This window comes from Sturnus vulgaris, chromosome 3, assembly GCF_052056855.1.
Source record: "Sturnus vulgaris isolate bStuVul1 chromosome 3, bStuVul1.hap1, whole genome shotgun sequence".
NCBI lineage: Eukaryota > Metazoa > Chordata > Aves > Passeriformes > Sturnidae > Sturnus > Sturnus vulgaris.
In genome coordinates, this window is record NC_142245.1 from 42,748,525 (window position 1) to 42,776,516 (window position 27,992).

The following is a 27,992-nucleotide window of genomic DNA, read 5'->3' on the forward strand; positions in this document are numbered from 1 at the left end:
GTGTTTTTATAGTTCATCAATTTATAATAATCGATTACTTATGAGAATCTGATGCAAAAAGTAGCATATTCCCACACACTCTTGAAGCTATCCTTTCATTCTCATAGACAAATCCCTTTCTTCTGCCCTGTCAGCCTCCTCATCCACCACGGTAATCCCTTCTCAGCTTCTCTCTAGATTAACTACATTGCAACCTTCACATAAAATTTAACCTCAAGGAGGATATGGTTCTACAGAATCCCTCTTCCCTTCACTAATTCCGTATGAACAGCACTTATGTAATCCAAGGAGTGCAGCTGGCTTAGACTAAAGGCACCGTTCAACAGACGTATCAGAAAGAATTCCATATCCTCTGGTGATCTTAGACTTTGGCCAGCATTGCAACTATGGTTAGGAAAAAAGGAACTGTCTGAAATTTCAGAGTTACCCATTATGTTTTCCAGTCTTCACATCAAGTAGACTTCCTAACCAATGGACCAATGAATTTTGAAACAAAAGGGTCTGAACAGAAAACTGATTTTGCTGTTTCTGTGAAAATGAGTGTACTCTGTAACTGTGTGAGCAGAACATAATGCCATCCAAATATTTGTGGCTCACAATGACAGATTTCTGTTCAAGGAATATGTTTTGCAGCATTAAAAATGTATGATTAACACTAAAGCTCTGAATCTTTGTGGTTTGATCTCAAATTGCCATCTATTTTGGTATCTCAGCCATTCCTAAACTCTAAGACAGGAAGATGATTTTGATATTTCAATCAGTTCATTTTACTATGTCTCTTAAAATTTAGTATAAAAAGCAATGGACTTATAACAAGCTCAATCAACACACTGCAGGCTGAGATGAATTTCACACACTGGCAATTGCAAACAATCTCTAGAACAGATCAAAAGAACAATTTAATATCAAAGTCATTACATGGCAAATTACATATACTTGCTTGCAGTTGTTTCTGTCTAAAATCAAAAACAAGAAAATGTCATGCTGATCATCTAGGTTTCTAGGATATCCTAGGTATTTCATAATTTGCTAACAGGTTTCTTCTACATTTAATTGGAACATACTTTCTCTATCATGTCCCAAGATCCTCAAGGTAGATTTTCTTTTTTATTAATTTAATGAGTAAATTTTACAATTATGCCCATTTACTATTGTTCAGGTGGAATCACAAAACAGTCTTGGTACATGAGAACTGATATGCATTAATCTAAACTAGAAAATGCACTTCTAGAATATATATATATACTGCAATCACAAATGAGCATTTAGTCCACACAATGAGACTAGGAATAGTCCAAAGGAAAGCCATCATAAATTTTGGGGTGTAGGCACTGGATCTTCAGCATCAACTGTTTCTCTCCACAGATTTTTTTTCCATTGAATCATATCTCCTCACTAGAGAACCTCAGATTCCAGTATGTTTCATACTTTAAACAGGATGTAGTTTGCACACAGAATTCTGCACATTTCTATAAGTCTATAAAATATTTTAGCATATCATCTCAAAGAAAATACAGTTATATTTGCTCTAATAACTTTGAACTATCCAATGTAATAAGATAGTTGATCCTATTGACTTATCTAAAGTATTAGTTTTATATAAGTGGAAAAAAAACAGAGAACCTTGATGTATAATTGTCCCCTCAAATGGTCAGTTTTCTTTGCTATACCACATACATCTAGGGTTTTTTCCCAAGTGAGTACTTGCCTACAGCTTTAAAGTTTTTCTTGATTAAATAACCTGAATACTAAGCTGACCCAGCAAAAAGAAAAGCCAAAGCTTTAAGCCTATATATGTTACAAACAGTACTGAAATAGTTAGCACAATTTTAAGTGTTTTACCAGATCACATCTCTATAAGGAAAACCCGCAAAGAGCTCTACAACAGCAATAGCAAAGAACTGTTTTAAACCCACAGAAGAAAGGACTTTCCAGCTGGGAATGAAGCACCACATTCAACCAGACCTAACACAGCAGGCATTCCAGAACATATGGTACCATAAAAATTACAGACACTCAAATCAGTCTTCAAGGAAAAAAGAAGAGCAAGGATGAGGAATTTTAAATCATCTGTTCTATTGTAATACTGAGAAATTTTTATTTTGATTGCTGTTTCCAAAGTTTCAGAATAAATCACACAGTGTCAGATTGAGCTTCAGAAGAGAACACTTATATAAGGAAAAATTCCTGTTGAACTACGGTATTACAGTTTAGCACAAGTAAGGCAAAAGATAATAAACACTTCTCTAATAGCAAGATCATTCAATCAGTCTCACTGCTCCCTCCTTTACACTAGAGAACAAATGAAATCTGTATGGACCTATCACACAGACTCATGTTCTTGCCCATCCTCCCTAACCCCTAAAAACTTATAGATTATGATCAATTCTACTTTGAGCCTCTGATTTCTTCGTTGATGATGTTGTAGTGGTACTACAAATAAAATTCAATAAAGTATATACCTTATTTTGGCAGATCTGATGGACCGATCTAACATGAGCTTCCTGTATCACTGCTGTGCTGCAGCCTGCATTGAGGTCAAAAACTTCCAATGCTCGGTTGCTGCCAGCTGTCAGTACAATATCTGTAGAGTTCTCTGTGTTAAAGTTAAACTTATCTAAAGGAACAAAAGCATATAGATAAAAATACAGATAAATAAATATATGTATAAACTCTGCTGTATTTATTGCTCTATGAGGAACACCAAAAATCTTACAGCACTACAAATTTATGCCTACAGCACTACAAGTTTAAGGATGAAGTTCAACATCACAAAAAATTACAAGTTTTTTACTCTAATAGAAAAGGAGTAGTAAATAATCAAATGCTACTTACTTTAGCTGTTGTCCGTGTCATTAAGTCTAAAGAACTACAAAGAAAAAAAGAAATACAAAGGATACAAGAATAGAACTCATTTACTGCTGAAAGGCTAGTAATCTCCATTGTTGAAGTCATGGGAAATTTCTGTACCAATTTGCAAACACTCCTTTGTTTGTACCTGCAAAAATACCAAATGAATGTTAGTGTTAAGGAAATATGATTTGTAGTCACCAGTAAACTCCCACTGGAACCACAAATCAAAATGCTTTCTTTCATTTATAAAAATTAAAGCAACAGATCTTTTGCCTTATTGTTGAACTCTACTAAAAAACTTGGTAACCAAACTCATTTGGATGAAAAAACCCATGATATTCATATACAGAAGATTGACCTTCCATCAACATGAAACACTAAAATAATCTTGTATGCATACTGAAAATGTTGAAGAAAAAAAAATCTGTGAAGTATCTATGTTCAGAAAGCAGATATGTCACTGCTTTCAGAGTAGCGTTTAATGTGCTGATGATAGGACAATCAAGAAGAAAATGAGGAGAAAACAGTGAGGAAAGAATAATTTCCACTTAGATGGGAGGGGAATAAGGGGCTCATCACACACTACCAAAGAAATTTTTCTTCCCAACATAAACAAGACTCTTTAAGGTCCTGTGGATTACCTGCCAGCTCCATGCAGAGGTGGCAAACATGCCAAAACCTCTAAAATGGCTTCAGACATTTTTATACTACACAACACAAAACTGTGTTGTTATTCAGTATAATTAAAGCTTTCTGCTTACTGAAATACATCTACATAGGCAACATGGATCTATTCTTACAGTAAACAGAAAACAACTCCGTGCATATGGATATGTGGGGCAAGAAGAGTGTGATTTTTATAGAAGTCACCTAAGGAACACAGAGTTAATAACAAGTGTACTGGGTCTGGTTGGAGTTAATTTTTTTCATAGTGGCTTGTATGATGCTGTGTTTTTGACTTGAGGTCAATACAGCATTGATAACACACTAGGGTTTTAGCCATTGCTGGACACTGTCTGCACAGTGTTAAAATAATTCCTGTGTAACAGTTAATATTATACTTGCATTTTAGCACGTCTGTCTAATGAAAGTGCAAAAGTCCATGCATGACATGCTGTAGGAATCATTACTGTTTCTTTCCAACAATGCTAAAAGTTTGCAAAACTGAGATCATTTGACAAAAGCAATATGGTTGTCAGCCAGATCTGTTCAAAAGAAAAATGCTTAGTGACTTGGTTTTTGCCTTTCCTTGTTATTCTCTAACAATGGTCTGCTGATCTTTTCAGATGGACGTCAGAACTACTTTAGCAGTGATGGTGAAGCAGAAGATAATACAGTGTTTTGCAATTTAATCCAAGAACCTCTTCTAGTTTCCATGAGTACTTTATTCAAATAAACTAAAAAATAAACTGCACTAGACGTCAAGAGCAAATTATTTATCTCTATTTTTTCAGTAAATCTACCCAAGTTAACTTTAAATAAGCTGACTGATATAATAGGAACAATCTAATGAAGGCAGTATGAAGTTTTCCTCTGCTGAAAGAGGATGATTAAAAGAATTAAGTTGCTCCCAAATGCAATAACAATTGTTTGAATTGGCTGAAGTATCTTGCTTCTACACTGCAAACTACTACATAGATAAATATTTCACAGGGCATGGCCCAGGTAGAATTTCACATAGAAAGCAAATCAACCGACCAACCAAGAAATCAATCAACCATTATTAAAAAAATAAAAGAGGAATTTTAGTATATTTAAAAATTGTATTTTTTTTTTACACAATGCATTTGCTACATGCCCTATACAGGTTCAATTCAAAGTGCAACTTATTTAAAATTCAGGCAGGTTTTGTGGATGCTCTGAGCTGGACACTGTACATTCGTTGTCTCTTAGAAATTGAAGTTTATGCAGCAATTTGGGTTACTATTTTTGGTTTATTAATATCTCCATAAACTAAGAATTCACGAGTAAAATAAACTATGCAAGCAGATTATGAAGAAAACTATTACTTAATTCTGTCTGAACATTTAATGTTTCAGTGAAGTTCCACATAGCAGGTTCATGCCTCAATCCAGGAGACCACTCCTATTCCTAAATGTATTTAAGCTTGTTCTTAGTATGTTTTTCTGTGCAGCAGCAAAACTACCAAGGAAACAGAGGAAGGAAATAGAGGAGTTTTTGCCATCTAAGGATGCAGCCCAATACTGTCTAATATCCTCAAAAGACAGGACATACCATTCACAATATCAACTAAGACTGCAGTGTTTTAGCCCTAATTCTTTTTGTTCTTCCACTCAAAACAAAGATATTTGGCAAGTAGCTTTTACCATTTGTTCAGTTTTTATCTTCTGTAATATTTTTGCCCCCTCAGCTCACCTCCACACACACAAAATCCCAGATCAAATGCTAAGAGTACTTTCACTGATTTATTAATGAGAAATGAACTCACCGTTTTAGGTCATCCTTGGTTGTGTCTAGATGGAAACTTAATAGATGAAATTCAGCTCCACAACACAGCAATATAAATGTATCTATAAAATAAAACTGTGCAAAGCGTACAGTCTTATGGAACTTCTCTTTACCCTGAAACATAAAGGAATTTATTAAGACTGGATTCAAACACAAGTATTTTTTGTCTGAGACTCCTGGTGTTAAGGCAGAGCCTCCCTGTCATCCTGATCATAGGCTAGGAGGTTAAACTACTACATAGTGGCCCTTCTTATTTTTGACATCTATTACACTCAGAAAAAAAGATTTCATTCTGCTTAAATTAGCTGGCAGTACATCTATAGTCAATTGAATCTAATACAATCTAGCTTCATACTCTGAATTTCTTTTTGAACTGGGGAGTTGACTAAAGTAAAGCAGAGCTAAGCCAATAAAAATACAATGTACAGACCAGCCAACCTTCCAGACATGCCCACTAGTTATTTTTTAACAAGGCTGATTTTTTCTTTTCCTAAATTATCATGAGAAAAACCTTATTTGGAGTAAATGGAGATCACCCAGATCGTCAGAGCAGTGGGAGTCACCACTCAGTAGCTCTAGAAATTCTTTCTTTCGACAAAGCTCTTAAAACAGAAGTATATGAACAGAAGTAGAAGTAGATGCAAAACAGTGTTCTCTGTGTCCAAATCAATGGAAGTTTCCAATTACCAGAATTAAGGCAGGTTCCTTCTTGCAGACTGACCAGACCCTTAAAGTTCTGTCTTCTGATGCAGAAACTAACCACTTCCTGTCATGGCTCCAGCCAACAGAGTTAACTGCTCCATCATGACCTAATAAAAATAATAATGGAAATATCATAAAGCCCATTTCTTGCATTAATAAATTTCTCTGGAGTTACTTGTATTGTTTTAATATAATTATGCACAACATTAAAATACATTCTAAGTACAGGTTTCAAATGGTTGGACTAAAACTGGCTGTAAACCATCTATTGAAATTTTCTTCCACAAAAAACCATGGGACAATGTCTCTCATTAATAAACAGACAAAAATAAATCCAACTCTAATTTTTCAAAGTTTTGGAAGAGGACTTTCAGGAAATATCCTTGAAATTAAATTTAAGCAAACATTCAGTATTAAAAAAAGAATCTGAGTATTATATTATAATGAAATTTTAACTTAATCATTGTCTGGAAGCCCTTTAAGTCATCAAAAATAGTTGGAGTACTTTGTTTTATTTATTAACCTTTTATTACTGAGCTAACTATTTTTGTCAAAATAAAATTATCATGCCGCTTCAATGGCTTATTAAAAACAAGATTGCAAACTTACAAAGAAAGAACTTTAAAAGCCAGAAACAATATTCAAAAATTTAAATTAATTTGATCTAACATTATGTTGAAGCTGATAAAAGAGATCAAAAAAGAACATGCCAATCAAATTTTACAGACTTTGATGGATGCTATTGCAATTTGTCAGATGAACTCTGATGAATTTCATCTATCCATAAAACATTCAAAGTTCTTATGCTGCCCTCTTGTGCACATTTGATCTTTAGTCAACGGAAGTTTTATATAAAAAAATAGTTTGCTTGAAATTACAGGAAGGCTATTAAATCTATTGCAGCAATTGAGATATTTCATTTTTTAGACATATGTCTACAAAAAGTCTTATAAGTGAGCTATTTTAATTCCCAGTTACCAAACAGCTGAATTTTCACCAGAAAACTGCAAAGGTACTACACAAATACATATATAGGTATTATTCCTGTTTTGTTCTCAACACAAAGCTCCATTTAAAGGCTTTGATTTTCTAAAAATATTTGGAAGCCTTGAATAATCTGCATTAAAGAAAAATACCCAAAACACAAAACCAATCAAACAAACAAACAAAAAAGAACATAAGAAGTAGTCTTCCAAAGTAGTAAAGAATCTGAGAAACTTTAGGAAAATCTGAGGTTTGGAAAATTGGAAGAGCCATGCAAAAAGCTTAAGAATCTCTGCTTTCCAGGCCTCTCAGTCCCAAAGCACAGTGAAGGAGATTCCAGCTGGCTTGAAAGAGCCCAGTAAAATTCAAAACAGGCATTAGTCAGGGTTCCCCAGTCCTGGAGCACACTGAGAAGAACAGCAGCTGGTTTTGTAAAACGACTTCTTCAGAAAGGCCATGCTGGCTCTAACTCCTTACAGCTGTTCAACATTACCTGCACTTCACTACAGGACACAGACACCTGAAGAGTCACCACTGAAGAAGAATGAAGAGCTACTTAAAACTGTAAATGAACCCTTCTAGGAACAAGACTGAATAAATTAGGCTAACAGCAAAACTTGTTATACCATTCCTCTGATGCTGCCTTATAAAGCCATGGCCTTTGATAAGCAGCAATATTCAGATGTTGATGCTGCCTTGAAACTGAAACTTTTAAGCTAAAATTTTTAGATAAAATTTCCATTTCTTGAAAAAAAGAAAATTTTACATTGCCATTGGTTGCAGCTCTAAGTAAGAATAATGCAATCATTGCCATGGGAACACAATATATTATGACACTTCTAAAACAAGAGCATCGAAAGTAGCAAGTAAACAGGTGACTGCATACAGGTAATCCGAACAGCACAGAAAAACAATGTGAAATGAAACAAGCAACTAATTAGACAACCAATGGTTTGTGGTTCCTAATCCCATGCATTACTTTACCTGGCAGTTCAAGATTTATGCTGCTTTTGAAAAGAACTACACAGCAGAATGTGATTTACATTGCTTTTCAGACTTGTGCATCATTTTATAAAAAGACACAAATTATTAAAGGCATCAATGAAATAAAACAGTGAAAAGCTTAAGAACTTGCTATTGTAGAAGAAAAGGCCCCATTACTCTGTCCACAAGGTATATTTTCATCAATCTCCTCACACGAGAAGGATATTAGTAATGTTGCCTCTTTAATGTCATAACTTCTTCCACTAAATAGAATGAAAATTACTCAAAAAGAAAAACTGTTTTCACGAATCAGTTGTGAGAGTTATTTACTTAGAAATAATTCTCTAAAATTTCTTTAAATAGTCTGGTTTTAATACTTGCTAGGGTCAGCTAGTAAAAGCATTCATTTTCTATTATGAGCTTTCACAGAAAATTAATTTAGCAGGACTGATTTAAAGTCATAACACTTACAATTATTAAAAAAATTAACAGATTGTTCCTGTAGAAATTTAGACATAATGTGGTGTTTAAGACTCATTTTAAAGAATACATTTTTACACATGCATACACCTCGGTAGTTGTGGATTTCTTCATAGGAATAGTCCCTCTTTGTTTAAAGGGTTATTCTCAGGAAGTCCGGAGTTGCAAAGCAAACACATCTTTTGCCAAATTATCACAGTCAATTTTTGGCTAATAAACTATCAGAATATACTGCTACAATATAGACATGCATTATTGTTGCAACATATTGCCTTTATTGTTTCTCTTTAATTATTATTTAATGATTTAATTGTTTAAATTATTAATAATTTAATTTTTAATTATTTAATTATTGTAATATACATCATTATGAAGATTTCAATCTTCTTCTTCAATAAGATTGCCTCTTACCTCACCAAAAAAATGAGAAATGGGAATATCTAGTAGTCAGTTTAATTCTAGGACAAAATTAAGCAATCAGAGAAATAAATTTTACATGTTTAATCATCAGTACTCTCTTGTTATCAGGCTGATGTTCAAACTCAACCATTTACTATATCTTTTATAATATAATTTACCTGAAAAAACATTATGCACATCAGTGAGATTGGAATTGAATATCAGCACGGTTTTGTCAGCCTGGCCACAAGCCAGCAGCTCTCCATCCCCTATAAAAAAGAACATATAAGGATTTACATCTAAAAGCAAAGAGGAGCTTATATGCTTGTTCTTTTAATCATAAAAATCATATATGTCACTACAACAAAACAAAAAATAGATAATAATTTAATATGTTTAACACTGATTTTGTATGAACATCACAAATTAGTGTTGCAGAATTTGGTAGGATTTTGTAGGCAAATTCATTTCCCATCCTGACATATTCTCTAAATAAAAAAAATTTTAACAAAAAAAAAAAAAAAAAAATAAATTTTTTGTTAAACTGGGCTTATTAATGCCTGTGTGTGTATGCATGGGTGTGCAAGAGACAAAAAGAGAGACATATTTTTCTTCCTCAAACTAAAAGAAGATTTATACTTAAAATGTACTAGCAAAACTCTTTAGGGAACAGAGATGGCTGGAATATATTTTAGCAAAGTTATTGATTGCATCTAATTGCTTTTATTTCCTGAGGATGAAAGTTGTTCTTGTCCTCAAAATACTAACAAGGATTTAAATTCCTAAATATTTTGAAAACATTTTGCCTTGCAGGGTGTACATTGACATCATTATATACGTGAAAGAATGCTTGATTGCTAATCTAGGAAGTGCTTTCTGCTTAATCATAAATACATTGGAACTGACTAAACCTATTGCAAGAGTCATTTATCCAATGCAGTTAAGAAAAATGCCTGTCTTTGGATCACACAGAAGAATTCCTTTTTATTATATTTCGATTTATAATAATTGAATAATATTTATATAAGAAATATGAGTATTTTGAAACAGAAGTTCAGTATTTAATACACCCTAACGAAACTAAGTAAATGCGTTAGAAACAAATTCCATAGTGAAAGAACTCTTAATTTTCAAGTAGTTGTGGAAAAGTCAAAGAATAAATTCAAAAGGAACCAAGACATAAAATCAGAAATAAAATCCAGTTGCATATGTAGCAACAGCTTGCATGGTTTTGCAAGATAAAAAATTATGATCAAACAGTATGTGGTTTTGCCAAAATGTTTTCTGTGAATTTATCCACTCTAAATCCCCAGTCTTTAGAAATTATGCCATATAAATTTTGGATTTCTTTCTGCATACTGATACAAGTGCACTTTTTATAAAGCCTGTACTTACCAGAATATTGAACACAAAAAATTGGGGTTGGTTTGCACGTAACAGATATCTCTTTGTCATATTTGATTGGAGGATAGCTTTCCAATGGATATTCTTTATTTTTACTTTAAAGAAGAAAAAAAGAAAGAAACCCGTACATCTTAATTTCAGTTACAAAAGAAATGTGCTTTGGGAACTATTCTAAACATCTTTATATAAATATTTGCTGGAAAAAAATATGTCAAATCCAAGGTAAGAGCCAAATTAGTTTTAAATTGTCATATTTAAATTACTCCTACCACTAAGAGTTGTGAATTCACAAGATCAAGAATTAACATAGTCTGGCAAAAAAATAATTTCTTAGATCACATAGCTAATAAAAGTATTTAAAGAATGTAAACTCTACTATGTTTACAAAGACCTTGTGACAAAATTCAATATTAACTAAAAATCCCCCACAAAACTTAAAATGTTAAGTTACTTGACCTATATAAAACAGTGTTAAACCAAAGCTGATATTATCGAAGTACTCATGGAAAGGCTTCCTATATGTGCAAGTTTTACAAAAACTTAGTCTTGAGCTATTAAGTGGGTTTCTTAACACTTTAACAGCTCTCTTTAAATGAGAAAAATTATAGCATCAATCATTCTTTCATGTTTGAATTACATAAAGCAAAGACTCTACATAATAGTAAAGAGAAAAAATGTGTGCAATATCCCCATTTAACATCCCACACAAATTAACATGAAAATGCCAGCTTTAGAAAAGCTTCTGTTCTTTGTGACCAGTGATGAAGATTCCACTGCTCAATGTACTATTACACATACTCCGTTTAAATCCATTGGAGGAAGTTTGCATTAACTTAAGGTAACAAGATTTTAGGGGTGAATGAGGGGCATGAGCTGAAATCACTTCTTGCTGTACCACATTCAGGTATTTTTTAGACTAGAACTGCAGCTTAAGAACACGATGGGACTTAACTTCCAACCATATTTAGCACCTGTTCTTCCTACCAACACGAATCTAAGAAAATAAATAGGCAATTTTCTTCTATATGAAGCACTCAAATGTAATTCACAGTCTGATAAACCAAATCACTTGCTGCAGTGATAAATTTTATATCAAATTTACAAGCCTTTTAGTTCTAGTGGCAACCCTTACTAAAAAGCTCCAATGACAGAAGCATTTTTAATCTGTTTAATTTATTTTAATTTGTTCTCCTCTAACAGAATCGCTAGATTACCTACCATTTACAACTGGTCTTCCACTTTGGTACTTCTTTCTTTTGCAGATTTGTATTTGGAGAAAACATAGTCATTCTATGAGAGAGAAAACAGACACTCTTACATGAAACATTAAACCTTGCATGGGAGAAACAGCTTTTTTCAAATGAAAGCAATACTATTTCCTTCTTACTATTTACATCTGTGGGTAATGTCAATAGATATGAGAATGTACACTTTGATAACAATGTAAATGTCTAATATTCTAATGCCTGAGCTCAGACCTTGACTCTTGTGAGTTATTTGTTGAATAGCACATTCTGAAGGTCAAAATCCATACAAATAAAGTTGTCACACAATTCTTTCTGAGAGCTTAAAATCAACTCTAGTCAGATGAAAGAATCAGGATGCCAAATATGGGTTTCAAAAGGAAGTTGCCCAATGACCAGAAGCTGTAAACATTTTGATTTATTATATGTTTTAAAAATTATTTTCTTTGATAGCATCATAACTGTTTTTCACAGGTGATTAATTTCACAGTCATGAGACTACACAGTTCTGTTAAAAAACATCACATACCAATAAGACAGGAAGAGTAGTGAAATTTCTACTCACCGTGGTACTGCTGTATATCCTGATGACTTAATTTTACTATGGAAAACCAGTGGTTTATCTTTTACTGTGTTCTTTACTCCTGTAGGAAAATAGTTTAATATACATTAAAATGTTTTCCCAATATTATATTTTTACAGTTAAAGTACATAGTTTTGCACAGTACACATACTTGATATTTCCTTTTGTTACAAAACACATTTATGACCAATCACCGTAAAATAATGATTGCCGAGAAAAGATATATGAACTGTTACATTGTATAACATTTCTCACCCGATAACGTGAATGAGTAGGAACTTCTTTAAACTTCAAAGTAGCAAGAATACTGCTCTCAATCATTTTTTCACCATTCACTTCAGTTAAAAAAGGTGTTTTCTAACTGCCTCTGCTTAGACTTTGTATGCATTCGCTATAATGTATTCACACCATATATTTGGGCTAAGGAATGGATCTAAAGATTCTTAATAAGCTCACTGGTGGGTACCTGTACCTATTTGTGTTCCTACACAGCTCAGGTCACAGGTAATGTCTGCATGCCCAGTCCTGTATAAGGAAGCCCAGAGGGCATCCCTCAGCTCCAAACTGAGTATTTCATATCAGCAGAAACAAACTAGACAAATAAACATTGTAAAGGGGGAAATTCTGTGGATATTGCCAGGGAAAAACTCAGATGCATTGGGACACATTCACCTATGCTGAGTGTAGAAGTTCCTTCAAATGCCACTAATAACTATCCTTTCTCTTTATGCAGAAATGAGGCACCAAAAGGCCCTTCCCAAGCAGCTCCCAGGACCACACGCCTTAAGAGACCAAAGGATTTCATTACAGCACTTACCTATCTGATCATGAGATGTCAACAAAGGCAGCACGGTTGTCAGTGCTGAGTGTCCAAGACAGCCTGGAATTCTAGCTAAAACTCAGTAGATGTATTGTGAAAATACCATAAACCCCTAGAGATATAAGCTTTGACAGTCTAACTGGCACAATAAGTGCAAATGGTGAGGATGAAAACATTTTTAAAAATATTTTTTGAACTTTATTGTTGCTAACCAAAAAAAGCTATAAGTGCTTCAATGGCAACTGGACTTGGTCCAAGAAAAGATGTTCAGATCTTCTTTTTTTTTAAGCAGTAGAATATTGAGATAAAAATTAAATTCCAAAACATCCAGCATTGGCAGAAGATTATTCAGAGCAATGAAATATGCCAAAACAATTGTTTGGTATATTTCATAACTGAAGTTAAGAAAGAAATGACAAATTATACAGAAAAAATTACTGCGTGCTATGGAAAAAGAATGGCTTACAAAAATGTAAACCTTCTACACTCTAACACTTAAATCCACAGAAGGTTCTCAAGCAATGGTTTTTGAAAAAAGAAAAATACTTATAACCATAATTTTCAACTACAATTACATGTGTATGATATGAAGTATTAATAGAAGTGTAAAATTCTTCCTACTGAAGTAAGAATATAACACAATATATATTTAAAACAAAAATTAACGTACTGATTGTATTAGGCACAAGCCAGCTGGAAGTCAGTTACTGTTATTAAAAATGTATAGCGTTATTAATTAATTTCATGATTAGTTTATACTTACCAAGTGTTTTACTTGAAGGTACTTTCATGCTCTTCTCTAAACCTTTACACAATGGAGAATTTGCCAATAAAGTACACCTAAGTTATAAAATGGACGCAAAAAATTGATCAATGAAATGAATTAAAAATTCAAAAAAAAATTTTAAAAAGGTGCCCAAACTCCTTTTTAGCTATTTGTCTGCATGTGTGTGCGTGTACACATGCAATAGCAATGAGATTTTAATAAAAAAAACTAAGCATAGTGGATGGGTTATCAGCTCAGATACTCAGCAGCACAGACAAGCCTTGGCCTTGACCCAGTTCACAGACCATTGCTTTTACATGTTAGATGCCAGTTTTGTGAATATTAACTGATGATTTTATTATAAGCACTGAAATTTCCACTTCAGTGTATATTGCAGGGATGTTGTCATCTTCAAGATATCAACATTTGCTCATAAATAATTTCTAGGGACATAAAGGACAAGAAAATAATAGCTAGCTGGGATTTACCAAGGGGAAGTCTTTCTTGATCAGTTTGATAAACTTCTGTGATAAAATGAGTGGCTTGGCAGAGGAGGGGAGAGCAGTGGATATTGTCTACTTTGACTTCGGTAAGACTTTCCACACTGTATCCATAAGAACCTGACAGAGAAGCTGATGAACTGTGGTCTGGATGAGCACACAGTGAGGTAGATTGAAAACCAGATGAACAACCAGGCCCAGACTGTGATGATCAGTGGCTCAAAGTCTATTTGGAAAGCAGGAACTAGTGGAGTAACCCACAGGTTAACTCTATTCCATATGATTCCATGGGTATAATTCCATCCAATATCTGAATTAATAATCTGGATAAGAGAGCAGAGTATGCCCTCATCATGTTTGCTGATGACTCAAAGCTGAGAGGAATGTCTTAAAGAGCAGAAGGTTGTGTTGCCATCCAAGGAGATGTTTATTGTCTGCATAAATGGGCTGACAGCAACCTTGTGAAGCTCAGCCAGGTGAAAGGCAAAGTCCTGCAGCAGAGGAGGAATGAGCCCATGCAGCAGTACAGCCTGGAGGGCAGATTCCAGAGCCAGGCTCTGTGCTCTAAACCCAGCACCAGCACAAGAGGCAATGTGCAAAAAATGAAACACAGGAGGTTCTCTTTGAACACTAGGAAGCACTTATTTACTGTGAAGGTGACTGAGCACAGCCACAGGCTGCCCAAAGAGGTTGTGGTGTCTCCCTCCATGGACATATTCTAAAGTTATTTGGACATTGTAGTGGGCAAATGATTCCAAATGCCCCTGCTTGAGCAGGGAGGTTGGACAAGATGACCTGAAGAAGTGCTTTCCAAACTCAATCATTTTGTGATTCTGTGATTTCTTCCTCTCTATACAACTAAAGACTGATAGGAAAAGAAGTAAAATCAAACCATGTCAACAAGCAGAACTGCAGAAAACCACATGACACACTTTAGTGCCAGATAAACAAATCCACCATCCAACATGGAGAGAAAACATTTAATTATACTGTACCTAGCAATAACTGATAGACTTTCCTCATTTCCACGTGGAAGAAAATCACTGTGCTGAGTTCTCACCAATGCAACAAGGTTAACTTCCAACACAGCAATCATGTCTTCAAACATGGAGGTGATCAAGCATAAAACCTGCAGCAATTACCATAAATTAAAACTCCATTTATTTCATAATTTAAGTTCAAAACATAATGCATTTATAATGAAAAGTGAAATAAATTCCTGAAATTTATAAAAATTAGTCAAAAATATCCATGGGCTTAGTCATGAAGATCATTAAGTGGTAGAGTGTTTAAAGCTATCCTTCAAAAATATGCCTATATTGCTTAAATGTGTTTTAACGAACTTACATACATAACAGTGGCAGAAATTCCAACGCCACCTACACTAGAGACAATTTTGCAGTAAGAGTTGTGAGAAACTAAGTACACATGGAACAAAGATTGGCTTCAGCAACATGATGAGAACATGCTAAGAACTGAATTTAAACAAAATCCTTCTCTAAAGCAAAAGACTTCTATGCTAAATATGTAGCGTAGATTGAGCTTACTTCTATTAGGAAAACTGCAACATCACAAATGGAATATACAGATAAGAATGCCTTCCATTTTCTTAAAATCACTTTTAGTGGCTTTCAATAGAAATTTTCCCACAACCCAAATAGTTTTGACAGATCCTTTAGACGGATTCAGAACTAGCACAGCCTGACTTTTTTTTTGAGAAGCAAGGTATAACAATGTGGTTTTTTCCCTTGAAAGATTTTCTCTGCTTCTCTGATGGTCATTCTTAACATTGAAGGTGCACCTTGAACACTGCAACAATTAATCTTTTCCTCATTAATCACTTTAGACTGGATAAACTGCAAGAGCTTCAAACTAGCAGATCCCATAATGAAGAACCAACCCTCTTCAAAGAAGTTACTGTGTAACTCAGATTAAATAAAACAAATCTGTGCAATAATCTATTAGCAAAATGTGTAATTAATATTTATTGAAAAGAACTGGAAATGTTAACATTTATTAAAGCAATTTTTACTGTATACTCACCTTTCCATTAGCTGCCCTCCTTGTTAATGCACATGATCTGGCAATCTGAATGCTGAGGTCACTGTAATCTTTACCAAGAAGAACAAAATGCTATAAAATAATATCTGCATTTCAGAAGAAAAAACCTATCTCTAAAACACACATAAAATAGTCATTCATACTAATTTGACATGACCCTAATCCACTGTCTTCAGAGTATACACTTCTATCTTACCTTCCAATTATAATGGAGTAGAATAACATTCCTTGTATTTAACACTTATGAACTGAAAAAATTAATAAAAATTCATTGCTAGCTGCTACACAGATTAGTGCCAACATGTCTTCTGAGAAAAGTCACCAGGGTGAGGAAAACACACAAAAACTATTAGGAAAAAACATCTTTTAAAAACATTTGGTTTCTATTGTATTCTGCTATTTCACAATCTAATTCTTACACTATTTATGTCACATAACAAAAGCAATCACATTATGGTGTAATCATATATCTTATAAACATACCTCTGTAAGATAAAGTAGCTTCTAATTCAAAGTTTGCCAAATTAATTATTAACAAGCCAGTAGAGGTTCCTATCCAAAAATAGCTAGTATTCTGGGAAGAATATCTATTAAAACAAGGAGAAAAATATCTCTGAGTAGGATAAAGAAGCTCTTCTTATTACCGTACAACAAACAGCAATTGGGTTTTTAATGCTTATTGCCCAGTCCCAGTACAAGAATAATAAAGCACACAGAGAAAAAAAATACATTGAATTTAAAGCTACTTTTTTCCAAATCTGTAGCTCAAAGTTTCAAGCAAAACTGGTGAAGTTTTGAAAACAAAGAGCAAAACACAATCCTTGATTTCACGTAAGTGCTTCATGGAACATCTAAAACTGCACAGGAAATACTTTTCTTCAAAAATTACTGTGGTTTGTAAGAGTAGGGAGATGCTGTAAAAGCACCGTATACACAAAAAGAAAATTCAAACCAAGACGCAAATCCACTCACTGTTTCACCACTCTTATATGAACACCCAAAATGCAGTGAAATTCAATGTATGTTTTTACATAATTAAAGCACAAGAGAAAAGCCAGTACAAAATGAAGGGAAAAAAACCCAGACAAGTCTGGAATGTCTGTCTCAGCCTGTGTTTAGTGGCAGCACTATTGCAGTTGGGTAATGAAATCCAGCTTCTGCAAGCACCACAGAGTAAACCAACTGGTCACAATTTCAGTCAACACCCTTGCAGAAAAAATGTATTATCAAGCATAAGATAACTGTAACAAAATAACAGTTGTCATTCTCAAAAAATCTAAAAATGTTTTGATGCCACAATAAATAAAAACTGACATCAACATTTTAATAAGTTTTCCAAATAGGAGTCAGTAGACTTAGTAGTTTTATTTGTAAAATCAGACCACAAGAGTTGAAGTAAGGATATGGTAAAATATGAAGCTGTAACTTGGTATGAAAAAACTCACTATAGTGGCTTAGTATTATTTTATTACAAAAAAAACCTCAAAAGAACAAAATATACCATCAAATATGTTAAGAAGCAGACTGAAATAGACAGTTTTATTTCTTGCTTGTGATATCTTCACATAATATGAATAATTTTATTTGTGGTTTGCACTACTTTCATTACAGCAGTAACAGACTGATTTAATTTGCAAATTCTTTGAATTATTTATAAAGAAGTGTCACTATCAAGTTATTATGAACACCATAAAGTGATAGATCCAGAAAATTCAACTCACTCCCACTTTACAATAATAAAATCCATTGTGATGAGACTGCTCAATGTCAAAAAGCTTAAAGTGTGAGACACCTAATTTTGGACATCAGTGTTCCAAAAGTTTGTTGCCTTTCATTGCAGGCAGGAAAAGCAGCATGTCAGGGATTGCTCAATTGTTCAGACAAATCTGAAGAACCCGCTGAAGCCAACACATTGTTTTTAAAAAATAAATAGAAAAAATATTTGTAAACACAAAACTCTCAACCTAAAATATAATGGAACTGAATTAATAGTAATAATTTAATGGCCATGGTTGTTTATGAAAAGAATAAAACATTCAACTGTGAAGTCATAGCTGAAAGAACAAATAGACCTTAGATGTATACAATGTGAAGTAGTAACAGGTGGGTACGGGAGAGTTATGTTATCTCAATTCAGAAAATTATTTCAAATAATCTATTACTGTGGATCCATTTCAGGCAACCATGTCCCAAAAGGGGATTAAAAAATAAATGAGATTGATAAAATTTCAAAAGCAAATGTTATAAACATTACACAAATCATGCCTTCTACAAGGTACAAACTATTTTATCCAGAAGTGCAGAGGTAACTTAATCATGAGCTGGAATTTGCTGTCCAAGGAGGGAACTTGATAGTGGCTGGCACTGTACTATGAGAGTAAAAAACATACTAAAAGCCTACATATGAAAAGCGAGTAATTCGGACTAGAAGTAAAATTGAACAAGTCAGTTGCTGGAACAACTTCACTAGGGACATGGTGGATTCTTTAGCACCAGAAAACTTGTCATCTTTAAAGATGTGCTGCTGTTCAAATCAAACAGACAGTTGTGATGAAGACAAAGTTTTGATACTTTGAGAGTGATATACAAACAATAAGACAGACTGCAATAATTCATCATCATCCAACAGGTTGTTCTTTGAGACAGTTCTTGGGAGTGTCCTGAGCAGGTCCCCAGGTGCTAGTTAAACTTCCCTTCAGGAAAGAAATGCAATGTAAGAATTAATTCTTCCTGGCTAACCAATTCTGTGGGAATGAGTAAAAGGACCATGTTCTGCAATATCTGTCTCTCTGATAGAAGTTTGAGTGGACCAGGTTATGTAGTTCAAAAATTATTAAAATTTAGAAGTCAAACTGACACGGTCACAGAGTGGCTGCATCAGATAATTCTTTAGGAAAGCAAACTCCAAATAAATTTGATTTATTAATTACTTGATAACTCATCTTCCCTGATAAGCTGGTATCAATTGATTCTACAATGGATATTCTCAATGACATTTTAATAGAATTATTTTTCAGAATAAAACCTAGTTTTAGCTTTGCATCAGCTTGTGTACATTATCTTCCTAAGAGCAGGCCACCAAAAGTTGCAGATCACTAAAAACATTATTTGATTTTCCTACTGCATTTTTCAAAAAATACAAATTTGCAGTGAAAATAATCCAAGAACCAATAGGAACTTAAATTCGAGTCAAATACTAGGTGGAATTTTAATGGACTTACATGTTTTCTTCATTATGGAAACATACAAAAAAGTCACAATGCTCAATTAAGAGGATAGGCAATGATGTTTCCACTGATCCTTCTGGTCTCATGTTGTCTGTTTTGCAAAGCTTGGAGTTATTTTGCCCTTCACCTAAGAAAGTCAACAATATCAACTATCAAAAAACTATGAAATAAGGAAACAGACAGGATTCAAAAGAAAATTTGCAGTAGTCATGATAAACTAAGATCACACTCAAGAAAGATCAATCTCAAAAGATGGATATTTCCGAAGGGCCAGATTTCCTTGTTATATACGTGGGTTTTTTTCAAATACCTAGAGACAGAAAGAAAGATCCTACTTATGGCTGAAAATGAGTTTGCAGATTTTAAGTGTATTCATCTCAAGAAGTGACATTGAAAGCCATATTCCAACAATGCTGGATATCTTTCCACTTAGCCTGAAAATTCCCTTGACACTGAAGTTACAACATAATCCAAAAGCAAGATGAAAATCCACCTCAGTTCCCTGTTCCCAAGGGGCCTCCAATCCATTATGCATGTGTAACTCACACTCAAGAACTACCAGCATCAAATTCAGCATTAGACACAGACATTGCATCACTCTCTTTGAAACATGAAAGTCAGATCCATAGATTTTAAATAATAACAAGAAGTGTAGCAGTCTTTCTCCTTAGATTAGTACTTTAGGATTATGGAAGCTGGACCTGTAGGCAGGTAAGAATACAACAGTCATTGGTCCAGAAAAAGAGCAAGCAAGATTTCCCTTTCCCTAAGAAAGCCACAGCAGTGCTGAGGGGATGGGGATCTGCACCACACCAGGGAAGGGTCACCTCCCATTGTACCAAGGCTGTCACCTGCTCATGGCCATCCTGAGGCACAACAAGAAAGCTGTCATACCAGTTTGATATGAGGGAATCATCCTGCTGGGGTTATCAGGGTCGTCTTTAAAGACATATGCACTTTGTGTTACAGCACTAGAAATGTCACTAGAAATATTATATCTTGAAGGCACTGGTATAGATTTTAAAAAAATTAAGAAAAAGAAAAAAAAAAAAGAGAATTCTAGAAACTTCTAAGGTAACTGAGAAATAGTACTCCATTTTGACAAGGGATTAATTTTTAGGCACTGCGTGTGTTATCACTGAGGCCTTGGACAATGAATTCAATAAAAAACCAAATACCTAGTAGTGCATGTGATGCAATGTTTCATGAACAAATGGACTGGCTAAGAATTCATTACATACATACATGCATAATTCCTTCCAGATACACCAGTACCCAACTACATAGCAGCTTCAGTAAGAATTCCATGACACAGTCTAAAACTCATAAGTCTATCACTTAGAATCAATTACCATGGAAAAAACAGCACACACTCAGTAGCTAGTAACAACTAGACTATACCATAAACAGCATTCTAGGAGCACTGTTCTACCTATTTCTTTGCCAGATTTCCACATTTTATTACAGAATTTCTCTTGCTCTTTCTTTAAGTCGATATGTGCTATGCAACGGTAATTATGATCACTGATTAAACTGAAGATCCAAAGCTGTAAGAAAGAGAAAAAGCAATTGCAATAACCTTTTGTCACTAAATACAAAGCTTACATGAACACAAACTAAAGATCCAATATTTAAAACCACAGATGCAATTAGTGAACTTTTGTATATGGTATCTCACCTTGGACAAGAACTCCAATCATATGTATCCCTAAGATGATTAATCAAAGATAATATATTCATAAATAGCAAAAGCATCAATGATCAGTTTACATCAGTTTACAAATGAACTGTACATCTAATTCCCACATGTTCATGCGTTTTGTAAAAAGCTCCTTATAGACTATTTGCCACAATTAAAAATCACAGGTAACATGCATGTAACTGCTCACTGGGTCGTGTGCATGAATTTCATTTATACCTTTCTCAGTTTAGACACTACTACAGTTAAAGCTTTAATTTTCTTCAGAATTACTGAACAGCAACACTGAAGAAAAACATCTGGAAATTATCATGTAAATATATTCTTACAATTAAAGAAGAGGTGAAATGGATATTCACATTTACCACATTTTTATTAGAACTTCAACATGGTGAAGGCATAGCCTCTTCCATTTAATTGTCATCCATTCCTTTTTTTTGGCTGAAATAGGTGAATCCTATTTTTCACCTTTTTTCTTTTAAAACAGATATATTTATAGCCTTTCAGTTTGCTCTTCTTACATAATCACTGATTGTGCTCTTAAAAGTTTTCCTGGTTTTCAGGAAAAAGTTTCTGTTATGTAAAAGAGGTCTTATTTACTATTTATGGTTTACATTAAAAGCACTGAATTATGCTTACTAAAATAACTCTTTTAACAATTAAAAAAAAAATTAGGCAGTTTGTGATACTTTTTTACAGATAGAAGAATCAATAAGAGTTGACTCTTGACATAGAGACTGAGTTTAATGAACAATACTTACCTGTCCCTCAGCACATCCAGTGATAATCTGTTTGTTTTCTTCATCAATTAGCAGACTTAACAAAGGAAATGCTGCTCAAAAAAAGAAAGATAAAAGCATTTCTGGAGTAGACACAAATCAGATATTTAATTAAAATACATGATTCAATATTGAATTTTCCTATGTATACAGACCGGTAAAAAAAGCTCTTGCTGCAGTTCTTATGTGTGCACAGAGCTTTGTGTGCTACAGCCTTTGTGCTGCTGAGGCTTTCTGTTTGCAGGTCTCTGACTGCCTGTCACCTAAGCTGCCATGGCAGTGCACCCTGTCACCTGCACCCTGTCACCCAAGCTTCTGTGGCATGGTTTCCAGACTTGTTTATGAAAGTACACTAAAACTATCCACTGGGAAGCAGACTGTAAAGGAAAAACTATTTACTGTTGGCTTTAAAGGATAATGTTTACTGCTACCTTGTCTATGAGAATAATTTTCACTAAATCAATCCAAAACTTCTATAATAATCATAGATTATTGTAAGAGATAAGAGGTTTTTGCTATGAAAAAACCAAATTTTAAAATAGAAAAATTACCTGTTATTATTCCTGACTGATATATTAACTGGCTGGTAGAATAGTCCCACACCTTTCAATTAAAAAAAAAATTAAAAATTTTTTAAAAAGGCATTTACTTAGATATCTTAGATATGTACAGAAAACACAACTTTTAATAGCCATCACGTGGAGAAAACAGAGAAATGAAGGCATTGGAAGTGATATTCTTAGGAAGTAATTTTTTTCAGCACCTGTTTCTATCTATGAAGGGTTTTGTCCAATTGATAAGCACCCCTGGTGAAAAAGAGGAAACTCACATGATATGGATACCGAAATCATCATCTTTTCTTACATTGATTTCTCAGCAATGGTAGCTAAATTTGTGACAAGGCATACATGAAAAAGAAAAGAGGGGAGGGGTGCCTACAGTAACCCAGTATAATAATCCCAAAAGGAAATATTCAAATCAGTATCACCAGACTCAAAGGGAAAAGTTTTCCTTCAGCTCAGCATACCTGAAACACTTCAGTTACAGCCAAAATGATCAAAATACTTTATTTCTATTTGTCAGATGATAATAATCACCGAAGTTAATACTTCAATGTGGAAAGTTTTGAATATACAAAACCTACGTTGTTATTTTAAAAAAGAGTAATTAATTTTTGTTATAATTTTTCAAGCAATTCAAAGAACAATGTCCTTATCTCCATAAAGTCAAAGATATTTTTTACTTAATCCTCAGAGCATATTAAAGGGGAATAAATAAGATCACATATTCACTAAATTATCCTTTTTTAAGTTAATCTCTACAATTTCCTTGCCTTAAAGGTTCTGTCTTCTGAGACTGATATGAGCATACTTTTCTCCCATGTGCAAAACTCAGCAGCAGTCACGGGAGCCAGGTGTCCATCCAATTCAGCTAGTATAGCTTCCTTCTGTGATTAATCAAGTCAAAAATAAAAACAGAATAGATTTCAGCATAAAATTGACAATTAAGTGTTTTAAAAATTAATAACTCTTGCTAAGCACTGTCAGATTTGTTTTCAAAGTATAATTCAGTAAGACTTTTCTTATTGAAAGTGAAGCCCTGTATACCACCCTGCTGGCAAAGCCCCTACACCTTGCTTTTGCTTCTTCAGACTGAATGATACAGGAATAGTTTTTCAGATGACCCAAGATTACTTTCTATTTCTAAGTTATTGAGATACTGATTCATTACAATCCTTTAAACCTAGTGTCCTATCTGATATATGATACATCATCAAGCACCAGTTCCTATTTATTTTATGACACAAAGTGAATGTTTTTGCCTAATTTTGCATTTACATATCATGATTTTATTTTAAAGTGAATAAGTAAAAGAAATACCAATACCATGGCTACAAAGAAGGCTATCTCACCTTTGCACTTAACATGTAGATCTGATTTCCAGCACATACTGCCACTTGTTCATCATCTGGACTAAATCTTATATGAAGCACCACTCCCAAAAGAGTTCCAATAACAATTCCTCGAGGTGTAAACCCTGCAGCAATTGTATTGTTAATACAAAAATCTGGTGCAGTGAGATTGACAGAAGCTTTGCATAGCAGTTACTAACCACAGAGCTGTCCCGGTTTCTGTCAGGAATATTTACAGAAAAGCAGCATTGTTTAAATACACCAGGGTATTGGAAAGAAAAGCATAGAACTATGGGCCACCAGAATTCCTCCATCTGCCTTGTTGCCTGATGATCTGGCATTCTTTGTGATATTAATAATTCCCATAAAATCATGCTTTCTTGCTTACACTGAAGATTGTCAGGGAAAGGATTTTTAGAGTAGGGTGATGTGCCCATGGAACCCACTAGTGCCACGTTCATTTTGGAGATAAGAAATCCTAACTGAAGCCCAGCAAAACACGGTTTTGAAAACTACTTCTTCTGGGAAAATATGTCAGTCACTTGGCCAAAAATTAAAGAGGATTTTCATTCTCTGGTTTTAATTTTTCTGTGGGAAAGGGCTGAAAGAGAAAGTACACCACTAAACATTGTTAGAGTTAGATAAAACTAGCTCTGAGAACAGATCATGTTTCTATCCTGTCTTCATGATTTCATTCTGGTCATCTCACTGGTTCAGGCAGATTGGTTTCTGCTGATCTCTGTTTCATAATGCTGCCTTTAATGATGCGAGGATGATTTGGATATGTCATTAAATTGTAGGATTTCACAGGGAACAAATTATCTAGAATACAAGCACAACTACAGGTGTCCATTCAGGCTTTCATATAAGATGCTATGGAGTCTTTTTACAATTGATTAAGAGGTCAAGGTCGAACAAATAATTCCCTAACTACTTTGACACAGTTTATAAGAAATAATATGAGAAAACATGCCAAGAATGTGCAGAGGACAGTCTGTGGAGACAAAGACTCTACAGCATCTGCTGAAGAGCCTGTAGATGGAGAGAAAATGAAAAAATCAAGCAGCAGACAATTTGGATGTAAAATTTACACACAATCTTTATCTCTCTGCTGCTTTCTATTTCTGTCTTCCAGTTTTATTTCCTCCAAATTCATAGTCCCATTTTATTCCTAGTTCCCGAAGCACCCTTTGATTCTTTACGCTACTCTTACATGGACTACATTTTAATATTGAACTTTTTTTACAAAAAACACTGATACTGCTAAACTTTTCTTTACAACGTTAGTTTTCACATTATATAGATTTTCAAATTCAAAGTGGAGCAAAGATAACTCCTTCACATTAGTTTAGATTGACTCTAACTATAGATAATCAGTGAATCTAACTATAGATAACAAGCAGGAAACTTTCAATAGTGTGAGACAATGCCATGCAACTTTAAATATTGACACCAAAAGGGGACAGACTGCCACTGGGAGTCCAGTGAATAATTACTCTGGGGGGAATTTTGCTTTTTTTTTTCCTTTCATTATTATTCTACTTTGCAATTAATTTAAGCTTGCAGAGAAGTTAGCACTGCTCCCCAGTATCTAATGCCATTGGTTGAGGCTCCAAACCTAGATGGTAGTCAGGATACAGGGTCATGCACTCTTCTCCCAAATCAGATACTTGCATCGGTCTCTCTCTCTCACACACACATGAAAACAATGTTCCAGAAACAGGAGAGGCACAGCAGGATACAAAACACTAGTTCCACAAGTATTCCAGAAAAGGAAGTATTTTGGCGTTGCATGTTTAATTATGCAGTACTGCTGTGATTAATTTTTCTCCCGTCCGTTTAATCCCACAGTGGCAGAAGGTCACTGCCTCTGCAGCGCTTCTCGGTGTTTGCCCCGAGGTTCCGGCACAGCACCTCGGCCAGCTCCCACCCAGCCCAGCCCAGCATCTCCGCGGGGCCGGCGGCTGTGACAATGACAGCACCTCGGCATTGCCGAAGAAGAGCAAGACAGAAACACAGCATCAATAGGGCACTCATGCTGCTGAATCCGAGTGGCTGAGGCGTGAAATACCAATCTTGCTATAGAAGGAGGAATCGGAGGAAAGGAGGTGTTGGGGTGGTCTTCCAAGGTGGCTGGTGCTCAGAAATCGGCTGTTCTGGATGATTGGTGGTGAATGGCTGCCTTTGCATCACTTCTTTGTTTACATATATGACACATATATATATATATTATATAAACAATACCTTCTTCCACGTTCTGTGTACATTCATCAAGATTCCACACTATCACATGATCATGAGAGGCAGAGCAGACAAGAAGTGGATTGCTTTTACTTCCAAATGACAATGCAGAAATTGAGTAATGATGCCCTGACAAAAATAAGGTCTGACAAGTATAGATAAAGAAGAGTTAAATGAATCATTTCAAACAAAGATTATGAATAATATAAAACTACAAATGGATAATGTACATGAAATCAACAAAACAATAACTAGTTTTTATTTACAGCTTCAAAATCACCTAAATTACAATGTAGCTGTACTGGGTTTGGCTGAGATGGAGCTGACTTTTTTCACAGCTGCTTGCGTGGCACAGTGCTTTGGACTTTGTGTCAAAAATGGGGATGATAACACAGCAACACTTTGGCTGTTGCCAAAGACTGTTTGCACAGCATTGAGGCCTTTTCTTTTTTCCTACTTTTTATCATTTCCCCATCCTAATAATAGGCTGAAGATGCATAAGAGGTTGGGAGGGGACAGAGCTGGAACAAATATTTCAATTTGTTGAACTGGCAAAGGGATATTCCCTACCATATGATGCTATGCTCAGCAATAGAACTGGTGTATTGCATGAAAGAAGGTGTTGGGACATTGACTCTAAGGTGGCTATTGCTCAAAGCCTGTACTGGGATTAGTCTGGTTGTAGGGGGTGGTGACTGCCTTGGTATAGCTTTTTTCTTTCTTTTCCCTTCACTCATTAACCTATCTTTGTCTCTACCCGTGACTTTTCAGTTTTTCCCACCCTATGCTCTCCCCTACCCTGCTGGGAAGGAGTCAGCAGGAGATTGGGGAATGGTTTAGCTGCCATCCAGAGCCAACCCACCACAACAGTTTATTTTATTCTTACCACAATAAAAAACTTCATAACAAATGCTAGTACCTTTCCAGCACTGAAGTGAAATCTGACACTTCTACATTATCCTCGAATATTTTATTTATAAATTAGTTTAAAGTAGTAGCCTACGAAGGGCTCTATTCTAGCTTTACCTGAGCAGTGGCTGTGTTCCAGACGCACAACTCATTGCGACTCACAGGGAAAGCACAGCGGTGATGGCTGCACGCCAGCTGAAAGAGGGGCTCTGGCAGCTTGCCTTTAAACAAGTGTTTTTCGCAAACAACGTCGGGATCGCCGCTTCCTCCAGAGGCGCAGCGGGCCCCGGCGCTCTCCATCCTGCGGCTGCGAGCGGCCCCGTGGCGGAGCCCGACCAGCAGGGCTGCCTTCCCCGCCGGCTGCCTCCTGACCGCCGGGGCCGAGGGCTCACGGCCGTCTCCGCTGGAAGGCGGAGAGCTTCGGCCCCGGCCCCGGGCCGTAAGCAGGGCAGCGCCGCCGCTGACGGGAGGCGGCCGGCACAGCCCTGGCTCGGCCACAGCCGCTGTCCCCTCACCTGGCAACGGGCCCCGCGACCGGCGACAGCCGCCCGGAGCTGCTTCCTGGCTCTCCACAGCGATGTCCTGGGCTGCACAAAAAGCAGCATGGCCAGAAGGTCCAGGAGTGCTCCACTCGTCTTGATGCCTTGGGGTTTAGCTTTTCAGAATCTCTGCTGCTTAGTGTGTAACTCTGGAAGTTCATATTAGGTGTTAGTGAGTTCCCTTCACAGGGTAGTTAGACAAAACAATTCCTTTCTAGCTAGAGAATCAAGGACAAAAAGCATACCAAAAAGCATAAACAACGGCGAGGGAAAGGGGCAAGCCAGGAGGCTGTGGTTGGATAATTGACCCCAATATGTAGATGAACCAAAACTTGTAAAAGTGTAAAGACTCGTGACCAGGATCCATCTCGGATTTGACTTGGGTGTAGCTCCGGCTGGGCTCTTGCACTGCCCAAGGTGTATACTTTCAATAAATA

At 35.3% G+C, this 27,992-nt stretch overlaps 1 protein-coding gene across 2 annotated transcripts in view; it reads right to left on the reverse strand.

Moving 5' to 3' along the window:
• WDR27 (WD repeat domain 27) overlaps positions 1-27,316 on the reverse strand; it is a 90,429-nt gene extending 63,113 nt beyond the window's left edge. The window contains exons 1-20 of one of the 2 annotated variants that reach the window (XM_014875588.2): positions 27,134-27,316; positions 26,111-26,252; positions 23,867-23,991; positions 23,288-23,401; positions 22,506-22,557; positions 21,937-22,007; positions 20,909-21,023; positions 19,471-19,603; positions 16,733-16,836; positions 16,232-16,299; positions 15,184-15,317; positions 13,686-13,762; positions 12,085-12,163; positions 11,494-11,565; positions 10,267-10,370; positions 9,051-9,140; positions 6,010-6,131; positions 5,303-5,436; positions 2,901-2,998; positions 2,463-2,584 (exon numbers count right to left, since the gene is read on the reverse strand). In XM_014875588.2, the coding sequence (XP_014731074.2) occupies positions 2,463-2,584; positions 2,901-2,998; positions 5,303-5,436; positions 6,010-6,131; positions 9,051-9,140; positions 10,267-10,370; positions 11,494-11,565; positions 12,085-12,163; positions 13,686-13,762; positions 15,184-15,317; positions 16,232-16,299; positions 16,733-16,836; positions 19,471-19,603; positions 20,909-21,023; positions 21,937-22,007; positions 22,506-22,557; positions 23,288-23,401; positions 23,867-23,991; positions 26,111-26,252; positions 27,134-27,316 (2,139 nt within the window). The remainder of the gene's footprint in view (positions 1-2,462; positions 2,585-2,900; positions 2,999-5,302; positions 5,437-6,009; positions 6,132-9,050; positions 9,141-10,266; positions 10,371-11,493; positions 11,566-12,084; positions 12,164-13,685; positions 13,763-15,183; positions 15,318-16,231; positions 16,300-16,732; positions 16,837-19,470; positions 19,604-20,908; positions 21,024-21,936; positions 22,008-22,505; positions 22,558-23,287; positions 23,402-23,866; positions 23,992-26,110; positions 26,253-27,133) is intronic. The other variant, XM_088161459.1, reaches the window with a different exon arrangement.
• Between the last annotated feature and the right edge of the window lie 676 nt (positions 27,317-27,992).